This window comes from Thunnus albacares, chromosome 8, assembly GCF_914725855.1.
Source record: "Thunnus albacares chromosome 8, fThuAlb1.1, whole genome shotgun sequence".
Lineage (NCBI taxonomy): Eukaryota > Metazoa > Chordata > Actinopteri > Scombriformes > Scombridae > Thunnus > Thunnus albacares.
Window position 1 is genome coordinate 30116634 of NC_058113.1, and position 12475 is coordinate 30129108.

At 40.2% G+C, this 12475-nt stretch overlaps 2 protein-coding genes across 2 annotated transcripts; one reads left to right on the forward strand and one right to left on the reverse strand.

The window, feature by feature from the left end:
• Window positions 1-1395: 1395 nt before the first annotated feature.
• Window positions 1396-7865, forward strand: tnfaip8l2b (tumor necrosis factor, alpha-induced protein 8-like 2b). Its single transcript, XM_044359031.1, has 3 exons — window positions 1396-1794; window positions 6416-6739; window positions 7036-7865. Exons 2-3 carry the CDS (start codon window positions 6422-6424, stop codon window positions 7276-7278), a joined length of 561 nt encoding a protein of 186 aa, XP_044214966.1. The 5' UTR covers window positions 1396-1794; window positions 6416-6421; the 3' UTR covers window positions 7279-7865.
• Window positions 7866-8278: 413 nt separating this feature from the next.
• On the reverse strand, window positions 8279-11648 carry lysmd1 (LysM, putative peptidoglycan-binding, domain containing 1). Its single transcript, XM_044359030.1, has 4 exons — window positions 11526-11648; window positions 11028-11257; window positions 10106-10422; window positions 8279-9143 (listed from the first exon to the last, which is right to left on the reverse strand). Exons 2-4 carry the CDS (start codon window positions 11205-11207, stop codon window positions 8960-8962), a joined length of 681 nt encoding a protein of 226 aa, XP_044214965.1. The 5' UTR covers window positions 11208-11257; window positions 11526-11648; the 3' UTR covers window positions 8279-8959.
• Between the last annotated feature and the right edge of the window lie 827 nt (window positions 11649-12475).

Genomic DNA, 12475 nt, shown 5'->3' on the forward strand with positions numbered 1-12475 from the left:
AGGAAGCCATCAGGAAACCGCTTAAGCACTACTTCCTGTCTGTTGCCACGGTGACAGACCTCATTCTGCAGTTGCAAAGTTTACCCGTGTCTTTACCAAGTTAATTTCTTGCAGAAGGGCTGAGTGGGAGGCAAAACAAAGAGGCAGGTGTGCTTCGGTCTACGCCGCACACTAGAGGGCCGGTATCCCGTCCAGGCACTGTCAAACACTCCTCTTAGTCCAGCTGGGTCTCAGTGTAACCTTTAACCCCGACATCTGACAACAATTAAAATTTATGAGTGTTCATTGGACGGTTGTTTCTGAATGGCCTGAGCTTTAGGCAACTGCCCTTCAGCACAGCTGGTTACCATTCAGATAAAACCTACAGATAAACACACGGCTTTAGCATCAGGGGACTTCCTCATTCTAAATGAATCGTTGAATTCATGACTTAAGAGCTGCAGACATGTTCGCTGTACTCTCAAAGACTGATTAATCTGTTGTGAACAAATCCAGGCTAAATATTAGTTACACTGGGTTGTATCCTGGGTGGGTTGTATCCTGTCTCATGTGTATTTATATCTAACTCATTCAAGATAAGGTTCTAAAAGGTTGACAAGCTTTATGGCAACCGGCTCAAACAAAGCATAATTCATAAGAGAGCAAGCCCTCAGGTTTTATTAGCCTTTGCTACTACAATTAAGCTCGCCACTCTGGGGGAAATTCCTTTATGAAGTTTATTTCTCACCGTGACTGATTATTCAGCAGGGACAAAGTGCACTAAGTTACACCATTATCATGTCAATGTGCCAGATTTAGCCATGTGGTTAGTTTTAATCTTCAGCTGAGTTTATTTGTCATTTAAAGGACAACAAATCACAGCACCAGGGTTTAAAAACTTTAAGATACATAAAGATAAATAACAGTCAGTCTTACAAAAAAAATTAACTAAGCACATATGACAATTATGCAACTTTAAAACAACTGAGGAGACTACATTCAACAGGCAAATAAAAGACTTTTGTATTGTCACATACCATGTTAGCATTGCTGTTTGTTCCTAAACTTTATATCAAATATTCTATTGATTGCTACATGTGTTAAGTTTCAGTAATTGGTGAGCTGTGATTGTGTGCACGTGTGTCAGACTGAGACACTTCTGGCTACTCATTGTTTTGATTCTACCTTCAATAAGAGACACACGGGGAGGGATGTCACGCTCAGCACTGACAGGAGCCGCATTCCAGCGAAGGTGAACACAAAAAAAAGGGTTAAGCCGCTCCCCTTTCAACCGGCTGCATCACTGGATTATTGCTAAATTCTTTCTGGGGTTTTCACTTGTCAGAACAAGCAGAGGCACAACGTCAGCAATACAGAGAAGAGCAGTGAGAGAGGCGGAGAGATTCAGAGAGAGTGCCAAAGTGTGATGAGTGAGGGCAAGAGAGAAAATACAGTTGTTTTTGAAGGGTTTGAATTTGAATTTCAGGGGGAAATAGAAGATAGGCTAGAGAGAGAGAGAGAGGGAGGGAGAGAGAGAGAGAGAGAGAGACACACTCACACGCTGAGGGGTGTGTCATAGCAATTTAGTTCCTCAAGGAAGTACAACTCAACATTATCTTAAGACAGGGTGGCAAGCACTGACAGAAGCGCAGCAGGAGGGCTGTTTTTTTGTGTTTTGGTTCTACTCGTGGTGAAGATGAAGGGATCTCATTAAATCAAGCGGCCTTTGCTGTCAACGTGAGACACAGAGCAAAGGGAGAGAGAGAGAGATATCTGACACACAGACGAGGAGGGAGGGGGACAGAGCACCCACAGGTAAGACACACAATCTGCCATGTTCATGTGCCATTTTAAAAAAAAGATCCTCTGGACCCAGATTAGTGTTATGTCCCCTTTTTTTTTGTTCTTGGAAAAAATTAAGAGTATCTGTTGTTGGCGCCCAGCAGAGGGAAGCTCAGTTGAGGGATGATTGGAACAAATTGTGTGACTTCTCTCCACTTCCCCATCTTGAGCGCGAGTCGGGAGATATGCATGTATGCTCGATCATGCTGGAACAAGTACAGTGACATGCACAGATGTAGAGCTCACACTTTTGTTTGCACAGACTGGGAGTTGCTCAACTCAAATCTCAAGGCAGTGGACTTTCCCTCCTGCACTTGATATGAAGTATGTAAAGTCAGAGCCAAAGACAGTGAAAGGTCGTGATGTCAAGGGACAAATACAAGTTGTGGGCCTTTGCAGACGAATCCCCTCTACAGACCCAACTGCTGTCTGTTTCGCTTCCCTTTTGAGGCATCGCAGATGGGTGGCAGGCTTGAGCAACAGCAATTCATAAGAGTTGTGCAATGTTGAAACAGAAACTGCAATATGTACTTTTTGAGAATTTCAAAAGGCTTTCTCGTCTATAACTAAAAATTTTATGGGGGAATTTTGTGGAAATAAAGGATTTATTAAATGAAGAAGGCAGTTAGTAAAATAAATAAGAGACAGACTTATATCTTAGAATTTAATATGCAATCAGTAGTGATAAGTTAAAAAGTTAAAAACAAGATCTTACAATTAAATCATCTTACAACAGTATTACTGCCACCCTTTCAAAACACACAACGGAAGTGACATTTCATCCTGCTGCAATACTCATCTTGCAGAAAGTTGCTGTGTAGAGACACATAATTACTGTACTGTAGTTTTACTGGTATTGTTTATTGTCTCTGAATCATCACCAGGAGAGAAAAAAAAAAAAATTCTAGTTCAATTCAAAACAAGCCTTGTAGCTCAGTGATGACCTTTCTACAATGGCCTCCTTGTTTTCATCTGATTGACTGGCATGGCTTTTCTGTGTGTTTTTTTTCTGGAACATTCTCATTGTTCAATCTGATCAAAGGCAGCGGACAGCTAAAAGAGACCTAACCCCTCCTCTCAGTCTCACCAGCTACAACTCAGTCTACACAACCCCAGGCCTGGTGATGAAAATCAGTGAGGATGTCTATCTGCCGAGCTCAGAGTAACAAGGCCCCGCTCCACTCTAATAACAGTACAAGGCTCGTTTTGATCAGATGAGTCAAAAGGGGGCTTCATGCATCCCCTTTCAAAGCCCTGTGAGAGGATTTATATCCATACTCACACACTCACACACACACACACAGTAGCACATGCAGATTGAGCAATGACAACAGCACAAAAATACACATTGAAAATCCAACACATTCTTTTATTTGCAAAAATACCTCAAAACAAAACCAACCGGAAACCACTTCTACTCAAAAATGCGCATCCACATGCACACAAGTTCATACATGTACACAAACACTCCATGCTGAAGTCATCTGAGGAATGCTAAATATTTACCTCTCCTGCCTGCCTGGGTGGCTCCACCAATCAGCACTCTCTGTTTGTCTGTCCATTAACCGTTTAAAGGTTCCTCACCACCTGGCCGTTACGGTAACTCTGTACTGTGATAGTACCCCGTCTGCTCTGCGTTACTTTTCCTTTTTTTTTTTTTTTCCCCTCCTGACGGTATTAGATCCCCCACAGTGTACAGGTGTTGTCAATTCAAGCAGCCATTTGGGAGAGAACAAACACTTGAACGTGCAACACTGTCACTCCCTGGTGGATGTCAACAACAAACTAACGCTTAAAGGCCCTCTTCAATCCATCTGTACCAGAAAAATGGATGCTCAACAGTGAAAGTGTCCTTGATGTGACCCACCGAAACGACGTCCATTACATATAAGTGGATTCATGGCAATGTGCTGCAACATAGAAATGTTTCAACGCTCTCCTAACAGTCTGAACCCCCTGGTAGATCAGCATAAAATAAACAATATAGACACACAAAAAGCCAAGCAGCGAGCAGTCTCCAGCTGTGGAGTTACATTTCACTATGTGGAATACCGGCTGATGACTACACACTGTGGACGTCCCTCAAATCCCTGTAGTCTTTTTAGCAAATAAATGAGATTGAAGCATGAATCTGAAATAGCTATCACGCTGTTCCACTTCCATTATCACTGTTAAGGGAAATTAATCTAATGAATGTTCTTTAATTCCCCACAGGGAACCCGAAGCTTTTGTAACGAAGCGGGCTATTAGAAATGTGACACACTCAAAATGAATGGTTGTGCATGTAAATGGACCTAGTGAGATATCCTATAAAAGTGACTGTTTGCTTATTATGGATGTTGCAGCTGGGATTGGCGTGCACGGCAGGGATGGGGAGAATCACAGCGAGCGCTGCCGTTTTGCATTATATGATCGTTAATGCGACTGGATCACTTTTTCGTTTATTAGTGAGCTGTGCAGTCGTTTGCTCACAGTGCTGACTGTGCATCATTGGTGTATGACAATGAGAACATCGTCATTTGAATAATTCTGTCTAATATGCACAAATAGGCATGAAAATACCACAAATCAGGCAGACATTCAACTGACATGTTTATGAACAACATGTCAGATGTAGCTGTTAATGCGCAGGATGTTGTAATAATAGAGTCAGTGATGAAAGGCAGATTCTAGGCCAGTAATTAAGGTAGCTATTGAGTTCAGAGTGCTCATTCTCTGTTGTGGCCCCAGCAACGATGCAATCTGGAAACAGCAGGCATGGACCTGCCTAAGCTATGCAGCCTACCTGCTTACCTCAAATGCTTGTCTGCACAGGCCACAAGTGGGATTCAGTGCGGAAAATTACACTGAAACATACTCAGTGGCTGTTCTTCAAATTTCAGGCCTGTTTGCACAATCAGGTTCTGTAAATTTGTGAATATAAGGCCAAACGACACAGGAAGTAGGAGAGGATATACAGCGGTCTCGTAGCACCAACGCCTGCTAGAGATACTGTATGTCTTTGCTGATTCTGTTTCAATCATCACAAATACTTTCGAATAAAGATGAATTGAGAGTAAAGCATTTAGATAGGACTCAAGTATTTCTTTATGTGTGTTTGTGGAACTGGGCATGTATCTAAGACTTATCTACCAAGCATAAGTATTTTTACAAGGACACACATTTGCTTAATCTATTGTAAATCATGTTATTCTGATCTTTTCAATTTTTTGTTATTTTGTTGATGTGGGAATTTAACCTTATTTTTGCTTGCCCAGTCTCTCTACACTTCTCTAATACCGACATCAGCTAAATAGCTAAAATGTAAATGGACCTTTCCCTCTGTGAATTATCCACTCCGAATCTGCCTCCTTTCATGTTAGAGATTAAGGAATCATTAAATGGAATTAAAAAGGACTTAATTCAAACTGTGTTGACAATCAAAAACAAACAGTGGATTTTGTGGTTGTGTCATGGTGTGCTGTATGCATGCTGATGACCTCTCGGGGGGTTCTCTGTGATGGATGACGCTAGGTATGGTTGAAACCTCAGTGGAGAAATTAAAAGCCTCAGTGGAGTCTCTTCCATGGTGCATTTCCCTTTTGGCTTCATATGTGCATGTTGGACACAAAAACAAACACTGGAACTAACATTGCATAAAAGCACATTTCAAATTTGACACTGTGTATTCAGTGTTTGTTAATTTAGCATTGTGGTGATACATGTTTACATTTACATTTTACTAAAAATAGTGTAATATCTGAACTTAAATAGATTGCAATGGTGATGCCGACATGGACCTCGATGATGTGCGTTTAGAAGTGTCAGGATGGAGGACAATATGAAGGGTAGAGAGTTAAAGTAATGACTGGAGAGTCGCCAGTCCAAAACCCCCAGATGATCTGGGAAATTTGGAAGGGAGAGGTGAACATGTGTTGGCCTCTCCAGTCTCCATAACAACAAACCGTTTACCCTTGAACATGGCACTTAACCTCAAACTACTCCACTGGAGCTGCTCGTTGTCTGGAAGTAAATGACTGAAGTTGTGCCGAGTGGCAACCAGGTGCAAGGATGAACTTGTACTTCCTCTTGCATCTATAAATATCTTATTTATTTTTAGTAGAGTGGGAACTCCTCTTACATTCAGCACTTTTCTTCTTATTCGTGTAATGGAGAGAAGGGAGTGTGTAACCATTCCTATTCTTTATTCAATTGTCTGTAATCTGTTGTCAATTATGGACATTATGGACACCGAAAAGTGATAATCCTAACTCTTGTGTGAAATACAAACATCTGTGAGAAATCAAACCACTCAGGGAAAAATGGACAAAGTTTGATCTTTTTGTCTTTGTGATTGGGAGTATTATGTGTAGTCTACTGGTGTCATGGTGGAGGATTTATGGGCATAAAATCCAATGTTTTAGTTGTCATCACTGTTAAAGGCCACTAATTTGGAACAATTAGTTACACAGTTACCATGTTTTAATCAATTGACTGTTAGTCTCTGGGCACAATGTGAGAATTTTGTGAGCAGTAACATGTTTATTAGAATACCAACATTTGAATTCATCAACATTGTAATTAATGTGAAATATACTTTTTCCCGACAATTCAGGCAACCATGGACGCCTTCAGCTCCAAGGACATGGCCTTAAAGGCACAGAAGAAGATCCTCAGCAGCATGGCCACCAAGAGCTCGGTGCAAATGTTCATTGACGACACCTCTAGTGAGATCTTGGATGAACTCTACCGCGTCTCCAAAGAGTACTCGGGTAATAAAAGTGAGGCCCAAAAGGTGATCAAAGACCTGGTCAAGATTGCTGTGAAGATTGGCGTGCTGTTCAGAAACAACCGTTTCAGCACAGAAGAGCTGGCAGTGGCCCAAGAGTTTAAGAAGAAGCTGCACCAGGGCGCCATGACAGCCATCAGCTTCTATGAGGTACATTTCCACATACCAGTATATAGTACTTCTATTTTTTTTATTCAAGAGTCAACTTGTATTGTATGTGGCTCATTACTAGATAAAAAAATGCCTTACCTCTATAAACATCATGCACTTGTATTTAAGTGTATTTAATATCTTATTTATTTTTCTTTTTAAGGACTTAAAAAGAAATAGCCTGATCCAGGACTTCATTAGTCCATGATACATGATTTTGCCTCTGGACTTTGCTCATGTATTGTATCACACTCTAGTCAATTTTCTAACATAAATGTATCTCCTGACTGACGCAGGTGGACTTCACCTTTGACAAGGGAGTGATGGAAGACCTCTTGACCAGCTGCAGGGATCTGCTGCTGAAGTTGGTCAACACCCACCTGACCCCTAAATCCCACGGTCGCATCAACCACGTCTTCAACCATTACTCCAACCCTGAGCTCCTGACCAAACTGTACGAGCCCAGCGGCACCTTCCGACCCAATCTCACCAAGATCTGCAAAGGACTCAACAAACTGGTTGAGGATGGGACAATATGATGCAGAAGTAATAGAAAAAGTATCCGACAGACACTGGGAGATCAACAGGCAGACTCACCTAAGACTCAGAATTGTTGGACAAATTAGTCTTACTGCTGTTGAGGACTGGCACTGTAAGACTTGATTTGAGAGCACAACCGTTGCCTCATAGTTCTCAAAAAACATGTGGGCTAATAGGTTGTTTGAGTCCTTCCTCAAGTTTTTAATGTTTAGAGGTGGTATATACTGTATAATTGTGATATATACTTGTCTACAAAGGCAAAGATCACAGAAACCAGACTTGAATATAAACTGGTTCATACTAAATCGGCAGTTTTATTGGTATTTGAAATGTCATCCAAATGTTTAATATTTGAGACCTTGAAATGTTTCATTTAGAACTACTGATGTCATGTATTCTGGAGAGGAGGAGTCAAAACAGCTGGACAGAATGCATAAAGAGAGCAGACAGGGAACAATGCTGTAATACAAGACTGCCATCTAGTGGTCAAGATGATGCTTCAGCAGCTCAACACACTGTATTAACTGAAGTGTCCACAAGACAATGCAGCTAATAATAAAGCAAATAACCCCACAGTGGACAATTACTCGTACCGACACTTTCTAGTCTCTGCTTCAAAACATGGTTAGAAACATCAACAAAAAGACTGACTCTTAAATGATGTTGACTGCACAAGCTTGAATGGTAATCCTATAATTCATGTTTTTTTCTGAGAATTGGCTCACAGTAGCTAGCTGATATTAAAACAGGTGCTATTCTTGGTTTTACATCATAAAGACACCAGATATCATCCTGACGGGACACTCCACCTCATATAGTAGTCAAATACTGCGATTCAGCAACTAAGAACTAAAACTTTGACTTCTTCTTGTAGGCATTAACTTGGAGAAAAGATGAAGTCCATTAAGCTCTTAAATTACAGAAAGTGGTTTTTAGATATCAAGTGACTTTCTGCAGTTCCCTTTATGAGGCCCAGGAGAATATTCAGACCTGCACAAATGGTATTAAAACATTTTTTAATGAACTATACAAAACTTAATCAAAAACATACCCATACTAAACAACAACAAAAAAAAATTGCTGTAAAAAATATATTCTAAAACACACGACCTTTGGCTACATTAGAGATCTAATTATTCAGCAGTAACTGACAAGAGACGCATTTCCAAGTCATTTTGTGTTCTTAATATTACAGTGAAAATGATTTATATACTTTATATGCGATGGCTAAATGTTCTAGTCAGAAACCTTGGCCAGCTTTGCATAATCAGGATGTGAGGTAGCATTACACACAAATCACTGGCTGAGTTGACCATCTGAACACTCACATGACTAAAGTAACATGTGACTGCCTATTTTCTGCATGTGAAAGCAAGCCAAACACAGCTATGGGCTATATGAAAGCTTTTTCATAATCTACAATCTGTCTCAACAAATAAATAACAAGGCTACAAAATGCAATATGTGTAAATATTTTTTTAAACCATCCCATTGTAAAGGTCTAAATTAAATGGCAGTATGACACTTCTTGTCATAGTTTCAAGTCCATACAGCAGCTGGGGGATATTGAGAAATATTCCTTTATCAGTAATGCTCCATTATCCTGGAGGTCAAACCCTGCGACATGGAGTTCTGGGAAAGTTTCTTTAATGATCAGAGTGAGAAAGCAGAAACAACGTGTCACAGCTCGAAGATCTCATCTTCTCTGTCTCTCAGTTTCTTGGTGAATTTGGTGATAGTGAGGGGTACTGCCCCATGTGCTGCCTGCTGCTGCATCCTGGAAGATGTAATGACACTCTGCGACCTTGTGAGCGGCCGCCAGTCTGATGTCCTGCTGGTGCAAGCGGCTTCTAGATCGGCAACCCTGTGAGTAAAAAGAGATGAGAAGATACAGCGAGTCTGAAGTCACACAATCAGTCTGCATTTATCCCCGACAGCTTTTGGTCATATTTTAAGAGACTGACTGTTGCTATGAGAGAATAAGTCTCACATGAAGTACACTCAAACAAATATTATGCATTAACACTTCTACTTTCAATGGCAATATTTAGTGCCAAAGTAGGAAGTGATAAATATGTGTGAGGAGGCCAGGGAGGTGGAAGGGTTTATAAAATGTTTGACTTTGAGAGTCAGGTTCATGTAGCCTCTCATACCAGAAATCAGCATCAAAATTTATATTATTTCAGCATGACCACAATCTTTTTCTACACCTCACCAAGTGAACCAACCTGAACACACAGTATTTGCAAAATACATGCCAGTATACATTGTGCAGATACAATTTAGAATGTGAACTTTCTATCCGATGGAAATAAAAAAAATTTAATCTAGGTGACATTACCCCAAAAATGTTTTTCTGTAATGCAAAGTGCATATAAACATAATGTGCCACAACTGAAAAGATGTGGTAGGTCAAAAAGGTGAGAAAAAACATTTATGAGAAAAACTCTGGTAAACAAATACAAAGAGGTGTAAAACATAATAGTGTAAAAGGTGATATAGCTGTATGTGTTGTTCATGCAAACAAAAGAAGAAGACAACACAAAAGCTAAAAGGACATCTAGGAAGGTAGGCTTATATACTTACAGTACACCAATACTTTTATTGGTCAGCCAGGTGAAAAAAATGTCCATAACCAGGCGGGTCTTTGGGAGTGACATAAAATTTACAAATGGGGGATACAGAGATGACTAACACAACAAAAAGTAAGGCTTTAAGACTCCATGTTTGTCACAACACAAACATGATTGTGTCTGACCAACCAGTATAAACATGCCTTCAGTGGGAACCATGAAAGAAAAAAAAAAAAAAAAAAATCAATCATACCTTTTCTCTGCTTCCCGGCATCCTTTGACAGCAGCCTGCTTGGACTGGTTTATCAAACCATCCAACCTTTTCAAAAAATCCACTGGAGTAAGGTCTGACGCCCTTTCTTTTCCATCGTCTTGCTTCATCTGAGAAGACCTTGCCGTGTGCCCATTTTGACCAGAAGCACCGCCAGCACCCTCTTCTGAGTCCTCTTCTGCCAAATCTACACCGTTACTGCAGTCGTCTAAGTCTGACAGCACAGGAATGGACAAGGACTTCTTCAGGAATATCGAGTCATTGGTGTACAGTCTGTTCGCTCTTTTAATTTGCTCCATCTGTAATAGAGGATTACCTTGTGAGCCTTTTATAGACTTAATTTAAGGTTGACTGAAGCTAGTCTATTTTAATTCTAAAAAGTTAGTTCACACTTTTTGCTTTACTTCACTGAAACCATTAGCAGGACTCCAATTATGTTGTTACTTCATGCACGGACAGTTTGGGCAGACGCCCTTCCTCAGCGTGCAAACTCAACAAACAATTTAATTCCACTGCTAATCTGTTTGTGATTTTTTTTTATTTTAGCTTTTGAGGATTGAGCACCCTATTACATATACAGGAGTTGAGCGTGTTCATTCACTATCAACTTAATTACACTGGAACATTGAGTTAGTAAAATGATATTACAGTTCAAAATTGTACAAATGAATACCATAACCTGATTTATAAAACAAATAACACAAAATAAATACAACAATGAGGAAAACTAGCATTACTAAAACATATTATTTTACTTTATGAAGTCATAGTCAAACTGTAAATGATTAAATATGCTTGTTTTGTGCATACCAGTAGGCAAAAGTGATATTTCAGGCAGTTTAAAATTAACTGACGAATAATAAATTCAGTGGTAATTGTTAATAAGCAGCTGGTTCATACTTACAGACACTCCATATTTCAGGGACAGGCCTTGAAGTGTGTCTCCTGGCTGTATTTTGTGTTCAATTTGTCTCTGGCGAACCGGAGAGAGCGGAGACCGGACCAAACTGCCGTAAGACCTCGTCCGGCCCCCGCGGAGCAGGCCGTTCCTACCGGCCGGTAAGGGAGCCCGCTCCCCGGACATGGCCCTGAACCACTTCGCTGGTGTTTATAACGTTGTCAACCGACCAAACGCTGGTAAATTGCGGTTACCAGCAAATGTTAATATTGTTCACGTCATGGCAATGCAGCTAACTCACCCTAAATTACATGTGAGTTTTAGTTATCAAACTAGCAGCTTAGTTAGCCTGCGAGCTAAAGATCAATTTAGCGTTAATTAACGTTGACGCTCGCTCTTTTTCTCGCGTGTCAAACTGTGACTTTATCTTGTTAGCGTTGCCTGACGAAACTTTGTCACAGCTGGTGACAATTACTTATTTACTTAACTACAAATTTAACCTACCTTATCCCTCAAACAAACACCTGACGACTCGTTGTCAAAGTTGTGATGTGTATGTTTCCGCGGTGGTCAGCTGTCTGCTCCGCTGCCATATGTTGCCATGGCTGCCGTGTTCAGTGACGAGTCCCATGATCCCTCACAGGTGCTGCTTTCATGACCCTCGGAATAACCAGCACTACTTTGAAGCTGTCTGATTTGAAATTAAATTGTCAAATCCATTCAGTGATGGAAAGTAACTCAGTAGTAGTACTGTACTTAAGTACAATTTTCAGGTATTTGTACTTTGCTTGAGTATTTCCATTCAATTTAATTACTTCATGCTTCCACTCCATTACATTTCAGGGGGAAATATTGTACTTTCTACTCCACTACATTTATTTGACAGCTTTAGTTACTTCTCAGATGAAGATCTGACACAATGGATAATATAACAAATTTCTGTATCAGAACTTTGTTTTTTCTTCTTTCCTCTCCCATTAATCATCTCACAACCCTCTTAGATTTATCTGGTGACCCTTTGGAGGGGCCCGAGCCCTAGGTTGGGAATCACTGGACTAAACTAGCCAACTGTATATAAAGTAGTTCAAACTAGGTCCACCTCTAGCAGCTACAACAGTAACAGGCTGCTTACACACTGATGCTTCAGTATTAATAATCTAATTGTGTCATATATAATAATATATCAGTCAGAGGGACCAAACCACTACTTTTACTGTAAGACTGTAACTACATTTTGTCGCTAATACTTATGTATGTTTACTTAAGTTGGATTTTTCATGCAGGATTTTTACTTGTTATGGAGTATTTTTACATTGCTGTATTGGTACTTTTAATTACATGATGGATCTGAATGCTTCTTCCTCCACTGAATCCATTGCAACATCATGACTTCCTATTGTACAATTTTCTGAACGTATATTGTAGCTGATGTACAACGAACATCTCCAAACCAA

Bases quoted from the DNA above. Each gene is read 5' to 3' on its own strand.
- lysmd1 (XM_044359030.1), bottom strand. From the start codon at position 11,207: ATGTCCGGGGAGCGGGCTCCCTTACCGGCCGGTAGGAACGGCCTGCTC. The intron at 10,423-11,027 runs GTAAGTATGAAC...CCTCTATTACAG, and splicing joins CCCTGAAATATGGAGTGTCT to ATGGAGCAAATTAAAAGAGC. The intron at 9,144-10,105 runs GTATGATTGATT...TTTTACTCACAG, and splicing joins TGCCGGGAAGCAGAGAAAAG to GGTTGCCGATCTAGAAGCCG.
- tnfaip8l2b (XM_044359031.1), top strand. From the start codon at position 6,422: ATGGACGCCTTCAGCTCCAAGGACATGGCCTTAAAGGCACAGAAGAAG. The intron at 6,740-7,035 runs GTACATTTCCAC...TGACTGACGCAG, and splicing joins CAGCCATCAGCTTCTATGAG to GTGGACTTCACCTTTGACAA.